This window comes from Canis lupus, chromosome 6, assembly GCF_048164855.1.
Source record: "Canis lupus baileyi chromosome 6, mCanLup2.hap1, whole genome shotgun sequence".
Taxonomy (NCBI): Eukaryota; Metazoa; Chordata; class Mammalia; order Carnivora; family Canidae; genus Canis; species Canis lupus.
Genome location: NC_132843.1, coordinates 18,946,962 through 18,969,087, shown reverse-complemented (window position 1 = coordinate 18,969,087; position 22,126 = coordinate 18,946,962). Strand labels below are relative to the sequence as shown.

General features: G+C 36.6%; 1 protein-coding gene and 1 long non-coding RNA gene across 5 annotated transcripts in view; one reads left to right on the top strand and one right to left on the bottom strand.

The window, feature by feature from the left end:
- LOC140635086 (uncharacterized) overlaps nt 1-9,856 on the top strand; it is a 45,881-nt gene extending 36,025 nt beyond the window's left edge. Inside the window, exon 2 of the long non-coding RNA XR_012032440.1 lies at nt 8,082-9,856. This is a non-coding gene — a long non-coding RNA (uncharacterized lncRNA). The remainder of the gene's footprint in view (nt 1-8,081) is intronic.
- PSMA8 (proteasome 20S subunit alpha 8) overlaps nt 1-22,126 on the bottom strand; it is a 123,261-nt gene that overhangs the window by 6,517 nt on the left and 94,618 nt on the right. For 3 of the 4 annotated variants that reach the window (XR_012032439.1, XM_072829098.1, XM_072829097.1), the window contains 3 exons: nt 20,546-20,672; nt 8,132-8,256; nt 4,557-4,679 (listed from right to left, as the gene is read on the bottom strand). Coding sequence is in view for 3 of the 4 variants with exons in the window: in XM_072829098.1 (XP_072685199.1) it covers nt 4,557-4,679; nt 8,132-8,256; nt 20,546-20,672 (375 nt within the window). In the remaining variant the exon portion in view is untranslated. Of the gene's footprint in view, nt 1-3,181; nt 3,353-4,556; nt 4,680-8,131; nt 8,257-20,545; nt 20,673-22,126 lie in introns of those variants that run through there. The other variant, XM_072829099.1, reaches the window with a different exon arrangement.

The following is a 22,126-nucleotide window of genomic DNA, read 5'->3' as shown; positions in this document are numbered from 1 at the left end:
CTTATACAGAAAGTATGGAAGCCCGATGATTCTTGATCTTTCTTATCTCTTTTAAATCCACTCCAATCAGGCTCTCATCACTATGAGGTGTTCTTGTCGAGGTCACCCATGACCTGCTCATTGCCAGAGCCAATCATTTCACTTTTTACCTGATCCATCAATGGCTCTGGTCAGCTGATCAGCTCTTCTCAGAATACTGTTTTCAATTACAATCCAGGACACCACTCTCTAGGTTCTCCTTATTCACAGATGATGCTGGATCCTTCCCCACCTTCCACTAGTCCACTACCCCTGATCTATATCAGGTCTTGCCTGGATTATTATAGGGCACAGCCTTCTAACTTGTTCGCCTGTTTCTACACTGCTGCACAGTATTCTTAATACAGCAGCCACACAGATCCTTTAAAAATATGTCAGATCATGTTACTCTAATATGCCAAAACCTCAGGTAGCTTTCTACATCACTCTCTTTTAATATCCAAGTCCTATCCATGGCCTTTACACCCTACAAGATCTAGCTCCCTCCTATATCTGCTACTGATCCCTCATGACTATCAGTCTGATTCACCACAGCACAGTCATACGCTCTGCATAGAGCTTGGTATCTCATAGATATGGAACATATTGCTTCCTTGGAATTTTGCCCTGATTGGTTCCTCTGTTTGGAATACCACAGAAATAACTACCTGGGCTGCTCCTTCACTTTCTTTAGGTCTCTGTTCAAATATCACCTTTTCAAAGGTGCTTTCCCTGACTACCTTACCTACCAATCACACTCCATCCTCCCAATCTTGTTCTTTTTCCCCCACAGGACTTATATTATATATATGCCATCTGAACATATTTTTTGTCACCTCTATATCCCCAGAACCTAGAACAATATTTGATATTTAATTCAAATACTTATATACTGAATATTTGTTAAATTATATACTGATAATAGATTTTACTTTGTAACTTTTGATGGTAATTATCTTTGAGAATCCTACACTATAACATCCCTAAGTACAGCAATATCATCAACTCACATGCTTACTGCTCTGGTACTCAATTCCTTCTTCATTTCTGGCCCTTTAGGAGTTTCTGTCTTTTCTGTGAGTTCAGCTATGCATTAAAAACATGTTAATGATCATTCTAGCTTTCTACATGGTTATAGCAGGAGAGTTTTTGATTAGTTCAATTTAATGTAATACACCAAACTCCAGAACCTGTTACTCCACATTAAAAAAAAATACTTTCTGCAATATAAAAATATGTAAAGAAGAAAAAAATATTTAAAATAGGGTGTCCCCTCACCACTGATCTGGATACTGCCAAAACTACAGGACTGATTCTTTTCTGTCATGGAAGGGGCAGCTGTATGCCCTCACTGGAAGAGAAACTTAATCTGGATATGACTTTCCTTTCCCTATATCAAATGTCCCACCTTCTGTGAACTTGATGAATGCTTTCTTCACCATCATGGGATCCTACAAGACCCTGCTGGTGACCAAGGAGGAACTGAGAGCACTTATGCCCATGGGATTCACTGGTCTTATCATGTTCTCTAATCCTAAAGAAGCCAGCCTGATAAAAACAGGGAATAGCCAACTGAAGACTCAGTTATAGCATCAGCATCTTAGGGAGCCAGGTTTCTATTCTACAAGATCCTGTATGTGCCCTGAAATAGGAACCGTTAACTAATTTCTTTCATAGCCACAAATCTAGGAATCAAGGGATAGATGTCTCATTAAACCCCTAATGGCTGATTAATAAAATTTTTGCTTCTTGAATTGTATTAAAGGTCCTACTTCCCAAATAGGTGGAGTGGTGGGGAAGGGATAAGAGGCAGTGTTCTACTAGGGAATATAACAATTTCACTTAACTAGAAACTGAGACTGTTACTTGGCAATTTTGGACACCTCATGCCTTTGAACCAGTAGGCAAATAATGGGTTATCATAAAGATGGTATGATTTATTCTGATTATCAAGAGAAATAAAGTTACTGTTATATAATGGGACCAGGAATGAGATGTCTAAAACTCTCATAGTATTCTCATGTAAAGTGAAAAAAGCTAATGGAAGGCTCTATAATCCATTAAGACAGGATCATTAATGGACCATAATGTTAAAAAAAAAAAAAGTTTGTGTTACATACCAGGTAAAGAACCCCAACAAACCAAAGTTCTGGTTGATATCAGAAGTTTCTGTTCTCATTTCTGCTACCGGTCATGTGGCCACAGTTTATATTTTTAATTTCCTATTTCTACTACCCATTTCACATGTCCTCTATGTGCACCTTATAAAACTACATCCTAGCACTGCAAAGTGTTGTCACCATATGGTACCATAACTGTGCCCTCAATGGCCCATTATATCACTTTATCAGGCTACTGGTATAGTAAATCAGAGTAAAAAACAAAATATAGAAATGAATGAAAAAGGGAAAAAACCCCACCTGATCTCACAGCTAAAGTGCTATATGTAGTCTCCCCAAAACAGAAATTCTACCACAAGATTTTATTCTACTTTTTAAGACTGGATAACAGAATTTATGTAACACGCATAGGGAAACATTTGGCCCCAGCAGAATGTAATGGAAGGAACAGAAGACCCTGAGTTCTAATGACAGTTTCTTATTAACTAATGATGTGAACCTAAAAAACAAACAAAAAACAACTTAACTCCTGAGTCTCACTTACCAAATATGTAAAATTAAAGTTTTCTAATGTTTTTTATTTTTTTTTAAAGCTGCATTTGATTTCAACCAAAATCTTACAAGAAAGTACAATATGTGAAATCAGTTAAATGATGACACATGGCCTTCAGACACCACAACAAAGCATAGTTTCAAACCTAGATGATAAACAAAATTCCCAACAATTAAAAAAATTCCATAATTTTCCTAACTAGTTGGCTTTAAAATAAAACAAAAATGCTTCTCTGAATGACCCGAAGGAGCAATCAAATTAAAATGGAAAATTATGTAAACTTGGAAGTTGTTATGATATTGAAACGAAGTGTAATGATGTAATGATTAATACAAACAGAAGATGGCAGACTTTAAAATATTTAGAGAAAGACTGAGGGTAGTAACTTGTTTTGTTCAAGGTATAGATTTGGGAGGCATAAGAAATCTAGTACATGTAAAAGATTTCTTTTTTTTTCTTTTTTTTTTTTAAAGCTTTATTTATTTATTTTTTTAATTTATGATAGTCACACAGAGAGAGAGAGAGAGAGAGAGGCAGAGACACAGGCAGAGGGAGAAGCAGGCTCCATGCCGGGAGCCTGACGTGGGATTCGATCCTGGGTCTCCAGGATCGCGCCCTGGTCCAAAGGCAGGCGCTCAACCGCTGCACCACCCAGGGATCCCTGTAAAAGATTTCTTAAATTGGCAGAAAAAAGTCTGGTATTTGCAGTAGGTAAATTCATAGTTTCTGATTATCAATTAGTTTGTCTAGTTAGCTTAAAAGAAGATGTGCAGCTAACAAAATAATCAGATCTTTGTGGCAAAAATATAATCTACTGTTTTACTGACCTGGTTAATTAGTTTATAAAACAGTATGAGTATGGTCAGTTCAGATCAATTCCTTTAGTTAATACAGGCATAAAGACCAAGGCAGTATTTCCCATTAATTTATTTGGTTTTTAATAACAGTAAAATAAACACTTAATGAAACTATTTAAAGCTTGGGTATTTAAACTTTTAATAAAGTAAACATTATTTAGATTGTATAATGTACTTCTATTTTTATATATGAAAATATATAAAAATTTATTTCTGGAAATTGCCACTAGGTTTTTTATTAGATTTCAATGTACCATTAAACAAAGTATTTGGGTACTGAAAGAAAAATAACTTATGCAGAAAACAAACTATATTCCAGGAATTATATGGAGACAATTGTAATATACTTCTACATAGATTCATAGTTTGGGTACTCTAACTCTCCTAGAGTAGAGAATGCATTAAATGTCTCACTATGGGGTTTATTTCTTTTATTATTTTTTTATTTTTTAACAATTTTGTTTATTTATTCATGAGAGACACAGAGAAAGAGGCAGAGACATAGGCAGAGAGAGAAGCAGGCTCCATGCAGGGAGCCCGATATGGGACTGGATTCTGGGACTCCAGGATCACGCCCTGGGCTGAAGGCAGGTGCTCAGCCGCTGAGCCACCCAGGTGTCCCTCACTATAGGGTTTAAATGCTCATTCAATTCTGTATTAAAAGCAGAAAGAGGGATGCTTTGATATGCATATGATACAGTACTTATTTGAAAGAATGAATGATGAATAGGAATTGGATATATCTCTAATTTGGCCATTTATATATATTTAGGTTTGTCACATCTTTTCAAAAGTAAGGAAAATACCCTGTGATTAATGAACCGAAGTGTTTCTCTATCCATCAAAAATCATCGTAGTTGCTGACTAGCTAAATGATTACATAAAGTTTGTACCACTATCAGTACTTTAATGCAATACAACTTTTTTCATGTCCCTGAAAGCAATAAAACATTTACTGTAAATACATTTACTCAACTTCTAAAATATATTAACAAATTCATGACTTACCTTCCAAGCATGGTAAGTACCAGAGGGATCAGTCTGATACAATCTTGGGATACCATCATCATCAAAACCTACAATTAAGGCAGAAATGCCAAAAGGTCTTCGTCCATTGCTTTGTGTATATTTCTGAAAAATAAAATGTTTTTATAACTACTTCCAGTATGAGGCCATACAAAGAACAGCACTATTACTAATTAACTAAGAAATCTTAATAATAGGGGCACCTCAGTGGCTCAGTTGGTTGAGCCTTCAACTCAGGTCATGATCTCAAGGTCCTGGGATGGAGCCCCATATTGCACTCCCTGCTCAGTGGGGAGTCTGCTTCTTCCTCTTCCTCGCCTCCCTCTGCCCCAGTTTGTGCTGTGTCTCCCCCAAATAAATAAATAATCTTAAAAAAATTTAATAGTAAATAAGGTACTCCTGGTGCAATGATTTTCTTTGTCAATTCTTGTTATAAGATCCTCTTCCTTTTTATGGACTAACTTCAATTTATGATGAAATTTTAGTGAAATTAATGTATACAGTGTATAAAATAAAAAGTTTGCTTATATATGGTCTTAAAAGTATTTTTTGTTGCTTTATATATTTTTTCATAACATAACTGGATTGTAATCTTGTTAACATAGCAGAAAACCATATGTCACACCATTTTGGTTCCTCCTAGTAAAGCTGATTTTAATGAGCTGTGCTTTGGAAACAAGTTCTGGGGGTTTACTCTGAGAGTCACTGTAATTGTTACTTTTATAATCAATATTCTTACTTGATACTATTATTATCAAGTATATTCTGTTCACTATATACCAGGTTATCTCTACATAAAACCCAACTAAGACATTCTTTCAGTTCCTGAACAAGGAAACCTTTGTCTGTCTGGAAGAAAAAGCATGTTTTTTCCTCCCAGACAGCAGGGCACTGGAAACCAATTGTATTTCTTTTTTACTTTAGTGCCGACAACTTCCTGGATAGTGCTCCAAAGAGTAGAATGCACACTAATTCTGAGACTGGTGCCCCTAGAAGTTGTGCAGAGGGCAGCCCTGACAGAAAGCTCAAGCTCATACCTTTTTTTCATTTTTGTATTTTATTATTATGTATTTTTATTAGCTACCTCAAATTTGGAATGCAAATAGTTGGGCTACAAAGGTAAATAAACTATTAAAGAACAGAGTTTATGACTTCATTCTTTTGTATTTCCTAATATTCCTAGTTTACACAGAGGTGTGAAGGGGATGGTTTGTAAAATATACCTCAGAAGAAAGAACCTTTTATTTGTTTAATCAATCATGTTTTTTTTTTCTTTAATGAAAATATAGTACTTGCATAGGGTTAATTTAAAAGTATAAAAGTATACATAAAGGATCTCCTTTGTCTCTGAGCCCCAGGCCCCTTCCCAGTAGCAAACACACTGTTACAGGTTTACAATGAATACTAAATGTTCTATGTGGAGGCTCTATAATACTAGAAGAAAAACTAAAAACCAAGGTTGGGAACCTTGTATACACAATGTCCTACATGTTGCTTTTTTGGTGGATACAGTGTGGACCTCAGCATCAGGCTTGAACTCATGACCCTGAGATCAAGACCTGAGGTGGGATCAAGAGTTGGATGCTAAGCCCACTGAGCCATGTAGGCACTCCAGTGGATACCTGTTTAACCACTGAGAAAATGAAAGCAAATAAAAAGAGCAGAGTAATATAAAAATGTTGGACTTCCTTGCAACATAAATTAAATTGAAAAAAAAAATAAGGTAACTCTTTTTTTTTTTTTTTTTTTATTTATTTATGATAGTCACACAGAGAGAGAGAGAGAGAGAGAGAGGCAGAGACACAGGCAGAGGGAGAAGCAGGCTCCATGCACCGGGAGCCCGATGTGGGATTCGATCCCGGGTCTCCAGGATCGCGCCCTGGGCCAAAGGCAGGCGCTAAACCGCTGCGCCACCCAGGGATCCCCTTTTTTTTTTTTTTTTTTTTTTTATTATTTATTTATGATAGTCACACACAGAGAGAGAGAGAGAAAGAGGCAGAGACACAGGCAGAGGGAGAAGCAGGCTCCATGCACCGGGAGCCCGATGTGGTAACTCTTTATAAGTATGTAATTTAAAACTTTTAATATCTAGAATAGTTTATTAAAATAAATCTCTACATGGACTAATGTTAAAATCCATGCCAGAAATATTCTAAATGCTTTATGTGTATTAAATTATTTAATCCATAATGCAACTCAACAACATAGGTATAATTGTAATGTTTATTCTATAATAAGAAAATTAAGACAAAACAGGCTAACTAGTATGCTCACGGCACTAACTAGGAAGTAGGGAAGTAGCAGAGCTAGGATTCAAAACTCCCAAATTCTGGCTCCTAGAGGCACATTCTTTTTGTTTTTTTTTTTTTTTTTACCCTAGAGGCACATTCTTAACCACAGCAGTGCCTGTCAAAAGGAAAGACAGTTTACACCAGAAGAAATGAAAATAGCAAACCAACATGTGGGAAGAAAATCAACCTCACTATTGATTATAAAATACAATTTAAAACAACAACTATAGTACTATGTTATACTTACTTGAAAAATAAAAATGAAAACCCAAGGCTGATGATCCTTCAGGGATACATTTATGGATTGCTGGTTGCACAATAAAAATTGGTTCAATCTTTTTAGCAAGCAATTTAGCTACATATAACTAGTCTTAAAACCAATTATAAATCTCTAATCTAGTAATCTCATACTAAAAATTAATTTAATGATATAATTCAAAGAAGAGAAAAGCTGTGACAAAGATAGAGTAATGCTATTAAAGTACAAAATGAGAGAATGAGAAAGGGAAAGACTGGAAACAATCTAAATAATTACCAGTGAGGAACTGGAAACAGTATTTTATATAGTTAGTAAGAATGGTAAGTATGCATAAGGACTATGCTGACATAAAGGACACATAAAATGATAGAGAACAAATCCTTATATGCGTCATGATTATACTTAATGTCAAAACATGTATCTACGTAAGGACTCAGAAGTCATATCCAGGGGCACCTGGGTGGTTCAGTTGGTTGAGTGTTGGACTCTTGATTTCAGCTCAGGTCATGATCTCAGGATTGTGAGACTGAGCCCCATGTTGGGCTATGCGCTGAGTGTGAAGCCTGCTTAAGATTCTCTTTCTTCCTCTCCTTCCTTCCCTCCCCATTGTATCTCTAAAATAATAAAAAAATAAATCTTAAAAAAAAAGTCATATCCAATGATCAATGGTGTTTAGGTTTGTAGGTGAAAGGACTATGTTTTTTTTTTTTTTTAGTAAACATTTAAAAAAGAGTTTTTATTACTGTATCTACAGAGGTGTAGAAATTTTAAATGAGATTTATTGCTTTTTTAAAATTTTAATATAATTCCTAGAATTGATAGTGATTGAGATTTCTAATGTTCAGATCAGTCCACTGGAATAAGAGTGTGAGTATGAAGTAAGTGTGAGAAGGAATAATGAGTTTAGTAGATTTAACAGATCAAATGACTGGAGTTATTGTAGCATTCCTATCATAGGAACCATAATGATGCAGAACCTGAGGAAATCTGTTGGAATATTGGCTTACCTGCTTTAAGGTTGCTATGAAGCGAGTTATATATTCTACAGTCACTGGGTCCTCAACTGTAAGCTTATGACTCTGGCACTCCACACGGGCTCTGTTTATTACTACTCTAGCATCAGCAGTCAGTCCTGTAAAAGTAAGTAATACAAAAACGAATAACTCTTTCCTGGTTAAAAGTGTTTTGTTTTGTTTTTAGCTACCATGAAATCTTTCTTGTAATATCCATTTTTTTCAGTATATGTCCATTATAAATAATTTATAAAATAATACCACTCATGTGATATTCAAACTTAATCTGATGCATTCATATTTACTTTTTAAAGAAAATAGTTTGATTTTTTGAAGATTTTTTTATTCATGAGAGACACACAGAGAAAGGCAGAGACATAGGCAGAGGGAGAAGCAGGCTCCATGCAGCGAGCCCGATGTGGGACTCGGTCCCGGGTCTCCATCATCACGCCCTGGGCCGAAGACAGGCGCTCAACCACTGAGCCACCCAGGCGTCCCTAAAGAAAATAGTTTTAAAGAATAATAGGTAAACACTAACGTTAAGTAAATTTTCCCAAAGATCAAAATGTTTTAAGCCCAGTAGCTGGGCTGGTTATTAGTTTTTATTAAACATTTTCTAAAAATCTATGTAATCATATCTTCTTAAAATTATTTTTTGGGAAGGTATCAATGGCAGACTGATCAAAGGCTGATAGTTTATCCTGGTTCCAAAATCAATATACTCATTATTCATTACCCAAATCATTAAGTAAGCTGGATTTCTCCTTGTGGAAACAATATTACTTCATTATCAAACACATATCCGTTGAATTCAAATTGCATTCAATATAACTGTGACATATGATTTCTCTTAGGTTTTTGTCTAAGATTAAGGGTTTGAAAATCAAGAATGTTAAAACAGAAAAAGAAGACACTGTCTCCCTTTTGCCATACCAAAACATCATGTAATGAATTTGCAAAACCTCCATAAGGAAATAGAATGTTTCTATAAAAGTAACTGACCCAAAACTTAAGTGCAAGGGTTGCAAACATTTCTATTCAAGAGGTCTTTGGCATTTGACCTTTATGTGGCCATTTTCTTTCTCCATTCTCTCAATAGCACACTGCCAGGAAGATGCATTCACAAAATCCTGTGTAACAATCATTTCTGACATAATCATCAGTCTTTTGCAGTCACAAACTAGTGTTCCACTTCCACACCATTTCAAATTGTGTTTCTACAAACCTGGAAGAATTGTCAATCCCTGAAGATAATGGTAGTCAACAATGAAGAACCTGTCACAATGTGCCACTAAGAATCACTCTAACACTCATCGGTAGGGTGCATTTGAATCAGATAGTTACAGAAAAGGTGATTCTCTGCTCTCTGCAAACATTGTATGAGAGAAGCGCCTGGCTGTCTCAGTTGGTTGAGCATGTGACTTTTGATCTTGGGGTGGTGAGTTCAAGCTCCACCTTGGGTGTAGAATTTACTTAAAAAATATATTAAAAATTAATAAAGGGATTTCTCAATTGGGTTTTCATATACAGGTCACTGAGTGTTCTCCTTAAAGCATTTATTTTTTTAAAAAATGTTATATGAGGGGAGCCTGGCTGGCCTCGTTGGTAGAACATGTGGCTCTTGATCTTGGGGGTTGTGAGTTTGAGCCCCAAGAGGGTAAAGTCTACATTATAAAAATGGTTTAAAAATTTATTAATAAATGTTATAGGAAAGAAAAATGGGAAGAGATTAACTTTACCTATCCTATGGATTAAAAACTATACTCAATTGGAAAATGTGATCAGAAAGGATATTTCTAAGTTATTTCCTCTTTACTATGTAAATATGAACCAAAGCTACAGAAACATAAAAGTATGCTTAAACAGTAGTAACATAATTCAAGAAAAAAATTAGTGATACGTTTGCCAAACCATATGAGTAATAGTTATGTGATTGTATTTGTTTATAATATAAGAAATAGCAATTACACTAATCTATACTAAATGGCTAGGAAAAAGAGAACTTCAATTTATTTTTTTTTAGGATTTTATTAATATATTCATGAGAGACACACAGAAAGAAGCAGGCAGAGGGAGGAGCAGGCTCCCTACAGGGAGCCCAATGTGGGACTCAATCCTAGGACCCTGAGATCACGACCAGAGCCAAAGACAGATGCTCAACCACTGAGCCACCCAGGTGCCCCAGAACAACTTCAATTTAAAGATAGCATTGAAAACTGCAATCTCATATTCTGTAGGTTATCTTTTAGTTTTGTTATTTCCTTCACTGTGTAAAAAGCTTTTTATTTTGATGAAGTCCGATTAATTAATGTTTGCTTTTATCTTCCTCGGCTCAGGAGAATATCAAGAAAGAAGTTACTGCCTCTGTTCTCCTCTAGGGTTTTTATGGTTTCAGGTCTCACATTTAGGTCTTTAATCCATTTTGAATTTATTTTTGTGTATGGTATAAGAAAGTGGCCCAGTTTCATTTTTCTGCATGTTGCTGTCCAGTTTGCCCAACACCATTTGTTGAAGAGACTTTTTTTTTGAGGCAGTCTCTTTCCCATTGGATATTCTTTCCTGCTTTGTTGAAGATAATTGACCATGTAGTTGTGGGTTCATTTCTGGGTATTCTCTTCTGTTCCATTGATCTATGTATCTGTTTTTGTGCCCATACCATACTGTTTTGTAATATTACTTGAAGTCTGGAATTGTGATGCCTGCATTTCTTTCTCAAGGTTTCTTTGGCTATACAAGGTCTTTTGTGGTTCCATTAAAGTTTTAAGATTGTTTGTTCTAGCTCTGTGAAAAACGCTGTTGGTATTTTGTTTGAAGGGATTGCATTAAATGTGTAGATTGCTTTGGGCAGTATAGACATTTTAACAATATTTGTTCATCCTACATAATGGGAGAAGATATTTGTAAATCGCATATCTGATAAAGGCTTGTATATAAAATATATAAAAAAATTATAAAATCAAACCCCTAACATGAATATTCCAATTAAAAATGGGCAGAATATTAGTTGACCATAAAGTTGAGGGTCCACTTTTGGATTCTCTATTCTGTTCCATTGATCTATGTGTCTGCTTTTGTGCCAGTACCATACTGTCTTGATTACCACAGCTTTGTAGTACATCCTGAAATCTGGCATTGTGATGCCCCCAGCTATGGTTTTCTTTTTTAATAATGCCCTGGCTATTCGGGGTCTTTTCTGATTCCACACAAATCTTAAGATAATTTGTTCCAACTCTCTGAAGAAAGTCCATGGTATTTTGATAGGGATTGCATTAAATGTGTAAATTGCCCTAGGTAGCATTGACATTTTCACAATATTAATTCGACAAAGGAGGAAAGACTATCCACTGGAAAAAAAAAACAAAACAAAACAGTCTCTTCAATAAATGGTGCTGGGAAAATTGGACATCCACATGCAGAAGAATGAAACTAAACCATTCTCTTACACCATACACAAAGATAAACTCAAAATGGATGAAAGATCTAAATGTGAGACAAGATTCCACCAAAATCCTAGAGGAGAACACAGGCAACACCCTTTTTGAACTTGGCCACAGTAACTTCTTGCAAGATACATCCATGAAGGCAAGAGAAACAAAAGCAAAAATGGGGTGGTAGAAAGGGAGGTGGGTGAGGGGTGGGGGTGACTGGGTGACGGGCACTGAGGGGGGCATTTGATGGGATGAGCACTGGGTGTTATGCTATATGTTGGCAAATTGAACTCCAATAAAAATTTTTTAAAAATTAAAAATAAATAGTGATCCCTGGGTGGCACAGCGGTTTGGCGCCTGCCTTTGGCCCAGGGCGTGATCCTGGAGACCCGGGATCGAATCCCACATCGGGCTCCCGGTGCATGGAGCCTGCTTCTCCCTCTGCCTGTGTCTCTGCCTCTCTCTCTCTCTCTCTGTATCTGTCATAAATAAATAAAATATAAAAAAAATTAAAAATAAATAAAAATGGGCAGAAGATATGAATAGATTTTTATTTTTATTTATTTTTATTTTTTTTATTTTTTTATTTATTTATGATAGTCACAGAGAGAGAGAGAGAGAGAGAGAGGCAGAGACACAGGCAGAGGGAGAAGCAGGCTCCATGCACCGGGAGCCCGATGTGGGATTCGATCCCGGGTCTCCAGGATCGCGCCCTGGGCCAAAGGCAGGCGCCAAACCGCTACACCACCCAGGGATCCCTGAATAGATTTTTAAAGAAGACATGCAGATGGCCAACAGACACGTGAAAAGATGCTCCACATCACTCATCATTAGGGAGATACAAATCAAAACTACAATGAAATATCACATCTGTCAGAATGGCTAAAACTAACAACACAAGAAACAACAGGTGTCGGTGAGGATGTGGAGAAAGGGGAACCCTCTTACACTGCTGGTGGGAATGCAAACTGGTACACCCACTCTGGAAAACAGTATGGAGGTTCCTCAAAAAGTTAAAAATATGACTACCCTATGATCCAAGAATTGCACTACTAGGTATTTACCCAAAGGGATATATATGCACCCCAATGTTTATAGCAGCATTATCTATAGTAGCCAAATTACGGAAATAGTCCAAGTCCCATTGGCTGATAAATGGATAAAGATGTGGTACACACACACACACACACACACACTGGAATATTATTCAGCCTTAAAAAGAACAAAATCTTGCCATTTGCAATTTTATGGATGGAGCTAGAGAATATTATGCAAAGCAAAATAAGTCAGAGAAAGACTAATATATGATTTCAGTCATATCTGAAACCTAAGAAACAAAACAAATGAGCAAAGGGAAAAAAGAGAGACAATGGGTGAAACAGGTGATGGGGATTAAACAGTGCACTTGTGATGAGCACTGAGTGTTGTTAGAAGTGTTGAATCCCTATATTATATACCTGAAACTAATTACACTGTATGTTAACTGGAATTTATGTATTTAGTTAGTTAACTGGAATTTAAATAAAAACTTAAAAAGTTACAATTTCACTTCTCTTATAAATAAGCAATCTATAGAAGAAAAAAGTCCTCAGTCTAGTGCTTTTAAATTCATACCACAACTTTATCTTGAAGATACTTTCACAATGCAGAATTTCTACTTTTTAATTTTTACTTTCACAATGCAGAATTGTACATGGTACATGAAAGAACTATTTTTTCAAAATCTTTAATTTTTTTCCCTTAGGGCTGTTTTCTTTTCTTTTTTTTTTTTTTTAAGATTTTATTTATTTATTCGAGAGAGAGAGAGAGAGAGAGGCAGAGACACAGGCAGAGGGAGGAGCAGGCTCCGTGCAGGGAGCCTGACGTGGGACTTGATCCCTGGTCTCCAGGATCAGGCCCTGGGCTGAAGGCTAAACCGCTGAGCCACCCAGGCTGCCCCAGGGCTGTTTTCTAAACATTAAAGTACAATATAACAATATTGACAAAAGAATGTGATTTTTTTCAAGATGAAACTATGTTTTTTTTTTTCTGATATGTACTCATTGTAAAATATTCCAACAGAGGGAATAAAAGCTACCATATAACTCCACAAGTTATAAACAAAACAATATTATACATATGTTTTTTAAAAGATTTTGATTTATTCATGAGAGACAGAGAGAGAGAGGCAGAGACAGGCAGAGGGAGAAGCAGGCTCCTCACAGGGAGCCCAATGTGGGACTCAATCCTCGGACTCCAGGATCACGCCCCGAGTCAAAGGCAGACAGATGCTCAACTGCTGAGCCAGCCAGGCATCCCAACAAAATTATACATATTATTCACTAACCAGATTTTTAATGTGTATTGTGAATACTTTATGGTGTCAATATGTATAGATCCTATGACCTCCTTTTAAAAACATTTAAATTCAATTTAGTTATGATATAGTGTAATATTGGTTTCAGGAATTTAGTGATTCATCACTTACATATAACATCTAATGCTCATCCCAACAAATGCCCTCTTTAATACCCATCACCCATTTAGCCCATCCCCCTCACCCATCTCCCCTCCAGCAACCCTGTTTGTTCTCTTAACTATAGAGTCTCTTATAGTTTGCTTTCCCCTTGTGTTCTCCTCTAGGATTTTGATGGTTTCCCGTCTTAAACTTAGGTCTTTCATCTACTTTGAGTTTATTGTGTATGGTGTATATAAGTGGCCCACTTTCATTTTTCTGCATGTTGCTGTCCAGTTTTCCCAACACTATTTGTTAAAGAGTCTTTTTCCACACGATAGTCTTTCCTGCTTTGTTGAAGATTAGTTGACTATATAGTTGTGGGCCATGACCTACTTTTTAAACTGCTACTAAATAAGAATAACATGGTAGTAGTAGTAGTAATTGTAGTGGTAATAGTAATAATATATGCTCTAAATGTTCTTAATGTTTCTTATGTATTAACTCATTTAATTCTTGTAAAAAATCAATAAGATACACACTGTCATTAACCTCATGTTAAAGAAGACTAAACTGAGGCAAGGGAGCAGTTAAGTATATCACAGGTGTATTGGGCAAGGGAGTCTGGCTTAGAAGCCAGCTGGTATGTATGGTTCCAGAGCCTATAGTTTTAAGCAACTGCTTGGATATGCCATCTAGTTCCCCAATAATAGACATTTAGGTATTTTCCAATTATGAAAATCAGTGTGGGGAAAAGTATTAATAAGTGCTTATTTTATTCTGCTAAAAAGTCATATTCATATAAAATTTAATTTATATTAAAGTCAGAAAAGTACGCATACCGGAAGTTAAAGCATTCCATATTATTTATACTAAGATGATTTCATTTTAAATTTTTTCTTTTATTATAGTAAAATATACAAAGCATGAAATTTATCATTTTAACAATTTCTTTTTAAGATTTTATTTATTTATTCATAAGAGAGACAGAGCGAGAGAGAGGCAGAGACGCAGGCAGAGGGAGAAGCAGGCTCCATGCAAGTAGCCCGATGTGGGACTCGATCCTGGGACTCCAGGATCATGCCCTGGGCCGAAGGCAGGCTCTAAACCACTGAGCCACCCAGGGACCCCCTCATTTTAACCATTTCTAAGTTTAAAAACAGTTCAGTGGAATTAAGAACTTTTACACTGTTGGAAAGTCATCACCATCCATTTCTAGGACTTTTTATTTTCCCCAACTAAAACTCTGAGTCCATGAAATAATCTCCCAGTCCCCCTCCAACACAGTCCCTGGCAACCAACATTCTACTTTCTATTGTCTATGAATTTGACTATGCAGTACTCATATAAAGTGGAACTATATGTAATTATACTATTATGACCGCTTATTTCACATACTATAATGTCTTCCAAGATTCATCCATGTTAAAGTATGTGTCAGAATTTCCTTCTTTTTTATGACTGAATTATATTCCATTGTATGTATACAGCACATTATGTTTACCCACTCATTCACTGATGGATACCTGGGTTGTTTCCATCTTTTACCTATTGTGACTAATACTCTTATAAATATGGGTCTACAAATATCTCTTTGAGTCCCTGCTTTCAGTTCTTTTAGATATATACCCAGAAGTGGAATGGTTGGATCACATGGTAATTCTGTTTAATTTTTTAAAAAAACACCATATTGTTTTCAGTAGTGACTATACCGTTTTACATTCTCACCTACTGTACACAAAGTTTGGAATTCTCCAGTCTTGTTAATCCTTATTTTGTTTGTTTTCTTGGTAATAGCCATCCTAATGGATGAGAAGTGGCGATTCATTGTGGTTTTGACTTGCATTTCTCTAATGATTAGTGACACTGAATATTTTTTCATGTGTTTATTGGCCATTTGTATACCTTCTTTGGATAAATATTTAAATTCTTTGCTCATTTTTGAATTGGGGTGTCTGCTTCTTTGTTATGTTCTAAGCATTCTTTATGTATTCTGGCTATTACTCCCTTCTCAGATACACAGTTTTAAAAATATTTTCTCCCATTCCACAGACTGCTGTTTTACTCTATTGACTTTGTCCTTTGATGCATTACAATTTTTGATTTTGAGGTTGTCCAGTTTACTATTTCTTTCTTTTTTGCCTGTGCTTTTGGTCTCAGATCCAAAAAATCATTACCAAATCCAATCTCATGAAACTTTTCTCCTACATATTCTTCTAAGTTTCAAAGTTTTAGGTTTTAATTTTAGTTAACTCATTTTGAGTTAACTTTTGTATGTGGTGTTAGGTAAGGTTCTACTTTATTCTTCTACACGGAGATACCTTGTTTCCCTAGCACCATTTGTTGAAAAAACTGTCTCTTCCCCCACTGAATGGTCTTGGCAACTTTGTCAAACAAAAACCATTTGGCCATATATTTGAGGATTATTTCTGGGCTCTTTATTATATTCTTTTGGTCTTTATGTTAGTACCACAGTATTTTGATTACTGTAGCTTTGTAGTAAGTTTTGTAGTAAGCTTTGTAGTAAGAAAGAAATCAGGAAGCATGAATTGTCCAAATTTGTTATTTTTCAACACTGTTTTGAGATTCCATATGAATTTTTTTCTATTTCTGCAAAAAAAAAAAACACAAATCCATTGAGTTTTTTTTAAAGATTTTATTTATTTATTCATGAGAGACAGAGAGAGAGAGAGAGAGAGAGAGAGGCAGAGACACAGGCAGAGGGAGAAGCAGGCTCCATGCAGGGAGCCCAACGCGGGACTCGATCCCGGGTCTCCAGGATCACACACTGGGCTAAAGGTGGTGCTAAACCACTGAGCTACCTGGGCTGCCCCCATTGAAATTTTGATTGGGATAACTACATCATTGCTTTGGGTAGTACTGGTATCTTAACAATATTAGCCTTCTAATCCACCACTAGGGGGTGTCTTTATATTTATTTATTTATTTTTATTTATTTTTATTTTTTATTTTTTTAAAGATTTATTCATTTGAGAGAGAGAGAGAAAGAGAGAGAGTGAGTATGCATGCAGGGAGGGGAGGGGCATAGGGTAGGGGGAGAGAGAGCACAGAGCCCAATTCGTGGCTCAATCTCATGACCCTGAAATGACCTGAGCTGAAACCAAGAGTCAGACACAGAACCAACTGCGCCACCAAGGTGCCCCTGTCTTTACAATTATTTGTGTCATCTTCAATTTCTTTCAGCAGTGTTTTATATTTTTTAGTATACAAGCCCTCTGTCTCCCTGGTTAAGTTTATTCCTAATTATTTTATTCTTTTTGATTCTATTGTAAATAAAATTATTTCTCTTAATTTCCTTTTCAGATTGTTCATTGTCAGTATATAGAAATGCAATTGATTTGTGTTGACACTGTTTCCTGAAACTTTGTTCAATTTAATTATTACCTCTTAACATTTTTGTGTGTGTGTGTGGAATCTTTAGGGTTTTCTATATACAAGATCTGCAAAGAGAGCTAATTTTATATTTTCCTTTCCAATTTGGATCCTTTTTTTCCGTGCCTAATTGCTCAGGCTAGGACTTTATTATGTTAAATGGAAATGGCAAAAGCAGTCATCCTTGACTTATTCCTGATCTTAGAGGAAGATCTTTCAGTTTTTTTAACTATGATGTTCTCTGTTGAGTTTTTCATAAATTGTCTTTATTATGTTGAGATCTTTTCCTTCTATTCCTAGGTTGTTGAGTTTTCATCATAAAAGGGTATTGAATTTTGTCAAATTCTTTTTCTGCATCAATTAGATGATCATGTAGTTTTCCCCTTCATTTTGTTAATGCGGTATATTACACTGATTGATTTTCATGTGTTGAACTATCTTTACATATCAGAAATAATCCAGTTTGGGACTGCAGGGACCCTGTCAGTACAGTGGGCAAGTATTTAAAAATGACACTAGCCTGAGCTGAAGTAACAGGACACTCCCATGGAGACTGTCTCTGACATCAGCTTGAGCTATATTTATTAGTTTCTGACACTAATATGTACCCTAGGGCTAGGTACCCTAGCCCAGCCAGGGGCCTACACAGAGATGGGGGCTCTAGGGCCTAACTGAGGTCCTGTGCTGAGCTGGCCTGGACTGTACTTGCTGTCCTGGGGGTATCAGGACAAAACCAGTACTAAAACCTATCTCCAGGAGTTTCTGCCCCTGCTCCTCAAGAACATCCAGGAAGGGCCAGGGAAGTTCCAGCTGCTGTGCTGCACCCTGAGCAAGGTGTTGGATCACCACTGCAGCCTGCTGGCACTCATGAAGTTCTTCCTAGACGTGACCTTCTGGAGCAGATAGCTTCGAAGCCAGCTCAGCCTTATACTCATTGCCTTGATGCTAGATCAGCAAGAGACATACTCCCTCTCTGGCCAAGAGAAAGCCCACTGTCTTTGCTCAGCTGGCTCCTGACCCTCATGAGGCCATCATCCCTCTTGTAGTACCTGGACTCTGAGACCTTGCAACCCTGCCAGGAGCAATAGCCAAAAGCCAGTGCCAAATTAGACCACAAGGTCTGCTACCTGTGCCACAGCTTTCTGACACTGGCCAGGGTGATGGCCAGTACATTACTCCAGACCAATGGGGAGAGATGCAGCTTGCTGTGCAAGCAGTTGCTCTGGCATATTAGCACCCATATCCAAGAGAGCCCCCGGCCACACACTGAACCAGATTCAAGGACTTGGCTGCTCAGACCTACATCTGCTGGCAGAAGCTGCTGGCTCACTGCCAGCCCCAAGTCCTGTAAAGGACTACAAAGACTAAGAGAAGCCCTGGAAAGACCAAGGTGGCAGGGCAGCGGTGGCCCTAGACTCTTGGCACTTGGGTGAAATGAACAGGGCTCAGGGAATATGAGGGAGTGAAGAACTGAGGCCAGAGGAGGACCATTGTGATAAAGCAAGAGCCTGCCTCAGCACTGCCCCTGAGCCCCACCAGGCAATGGATGTGGCCTCTCCCTGCCTGGCCCACTCCTCAGCTCTCTTCTGCCAGCTGTCTCCTCTGCTACAGAGCCTTTGTCTCCACACTCTTTTCCCTAAGGCCTCCTCACTTTCCTTCCTCTCTCTATCAGTAATGTGAGCTTTCTTTGTGCACACTGAAGTCTTATTTCAGAAAAAGAAAAAATAAAATGGGTGCATGGGCATTCACCCACGACAAGAAACATGCCTTGTTTGCAATAATACAGAGGCAAATAAGCACTTGAATATCTGCTCAACATTATTAGCCATGAGTCAAATGCAAATTAAACCCACAACGAGATAGTGCGACATACTTAGAAAAATGTCTGAAATTAAAAATAGTAACAACACCAAAGGCTGCTGAGGATGTAGAGAAAATGAATCATTTATACACTGCTAGTAAGAATGTAAAATAGTTCAGGCACTCTGGAAAACAATTTGCCAGCTTTTTATAAACTAAGCATGTATTACCATACGACCCAAGAACCGTACTCTTGAGCATTTATCGCAAAAAAGGGAAAACCTATGTTCATACAAAAACCTGTACATAAATGTTCTCACCAGCTTTATTTCTAATGAGCAAAAACTAGAAACAATCCAAATGTCCTTCAACCAGTGAGTTGTTAACAAAAGTGTGGTATATCCATGTCATGGAACACTTTTCAGCCATAAAAAACAAGTGACTAATGATCTTTGCAACAACTTGGATGGAAATGCAAGGGAATTATGCTGAACAAGAAAAGCCAAGATGGAAAGGTTATATATCACAGGGTTCTATTCATAGAACATTCTCAAAATGCCAAAATTGTAGAGATGGAACAGAGAATGGATTAGTGGCTGCCAGAGGAATAGCATGAGGTAGTCTTGTGTTGATGGAAGAGTTATGTATCTTGATTGTGGTGATGATAATATGAACTTACACATGTGATAAGTCTTAATAAAACTACACACACGCACACATGAATGAATGCATGTAAAACTGTTTAATTTGAATAAACTGTGGCTTGTAACAATGTCAATGTACTATTTTTTGAAGATGTTAGAATCGGGGGAAGCTCAGTAAAGGAGATTTCCCTGTGTTTTAATTTTTTTTTTAAAGATTTACTTATTTTAGAAAGAGTGAGAGAGCTCGCACACAAGTGGGAGGGGTAGGGAGAGGGAGAGAGAATCTCAAGCAGACTCTCCACAAGGCTCGATCCCACAACATGGAGATCACGACCCTAGCTAAAACCAAGAGTCAGATGCTCAACCTGCCATGCCACTCAGGCGCCCACCCCCCACCATGTTTTTTTAATGACTTCCTGAATACAATTATTTCTATGTAAAAGGTTTAAAAAGAAAACACAGCTACCTGAAGTTATAATCAAGGTACTATAATATATATCTTTAAACATTTATGTTTTATCAAAGCTAATTATCAGAAATCCATGTTTATAGAGGTGTGATTTTCCAGAAATGATAGGGTATACTGTTTGTGTTAAATAAGAAATGGAGCATATCTCCATGTGTTACATAAATGTAGCAGGATGACTATAGGAGGAGCCTGTAGTATTACCCTATCATACTATGATCATGACCGTAGTTCCATAAGTACCTGCAAAAGCCATGCAAACATGGTCATCAAGGGCACAAATCTTTCTCACAGTTCTTTCATCTTGAAGCTTGGCAACAGATTTTTTTTCTACTCCAAGCACAACTATATCAGTACCTCGGATTCCAACCTGTCGAGTGATTAAAAAAAAAAAACATAATTAGTTGTCAGTTTTAACATTAAAATGAATTTTATTCTAATACATATGTTGTAGGAAAAGCTTTTATCTAACCATTCAATAAAACTGAGAAAAGTAAACTTCCAAGAAAACAGCTGGATAGGTACATGATTACTAGAAGTCCATTCTCCAAACCCAAAGCAATTAAGACAAGTAGGTAGGAATTGGAAGAATATACCACAAATGCTGACACTAGATGAGTGTCCTAACTCAAAGAATACGCCTGAAGAAGTACTAACTATATACTAACTATATATAGAACAATTTTAACCAAAATGAAAGAAAATGCTGGGAATCCATATGGATTCCTTATAGAATGGGCAATACTAGTATTGGTAGTAGAGGTAGTATAGAAAACTAAGTAGATAAAATTCTGAAAGCTCTCCCATATATCTCAAAATTTGTAGGGATAATGCTCGGGGGCCATAAGCAGCCAAGAGAAAGACCAAATGCACTCACTTTAGTTCAATGATCAACAAAACCTATTTCAAACATGAATACAAGAGGAATCATTATTGTTCCTCCCTCTACTCCTTCCCTTGGGAGTGAAGTGGGAAAATGTTTTAAGAATAATGTGTAAGGATAATAGTTCTCAAATTGGGACTTCTGTAGAAACCTGCCCATATTCTCTGTAATAATTCTGTATTACAGTGGTAATCTAAATACTTTGATATAGGTATTTGTTATTTTTAAAAAAAGGTTTTATTTATTTGAAAGAGAGAATGTGTGTGTGTGCGTGTGTGTATGAGGTGGGAGTGGCATGACCTGAGCCAAAGGCAGACACTTAACCAAGTGAGCCACCCAGGGACCCCTTGATATAGGTATTTATGTTCATGATTGCTGTGTAGCTAAGTGTGATATTGGTACTCACTATGCAAATAGATGTGCTTTGAATTAGTATCACTTAAATAGAAATACAGAACAGGTTAAATACAGAACTAGACCTGGAATTACCTCTTTCAATTAAATAAAACTTAAGATAAATTATAAAGGCTTTTTCTCTTTCTGTTCCCTCACTTCATTCCAGTCTGTCAGTTTATCTAATAGGTCTTTCCCTAATCATCCTATCTAAAATCAATAGCTCTCCCTTAACACTCCCACCCTCATCTAAAAGACTCATGTTAAACTTTATAGCCTATATGGATTATGCTTTCTTATCAAGCCATGAGACATCATAACAATATAATATATTATGACTCAAGAAAATCTCAGTATTTTTTCCAAACTTGTAATAAATTGATCACTACATAGAATTTTTAGAATTCTCACTTAAACAGTTTTGACTTAATAAAGAAATTAAAACTTCCAATACAGACTATCTAGAAAATATATTATAATGAAAATCCTAATATCAAAGTCTTTTAGTGTGGGTAAAACTATTCTCAGAAGAAAATGCATAATCTCAT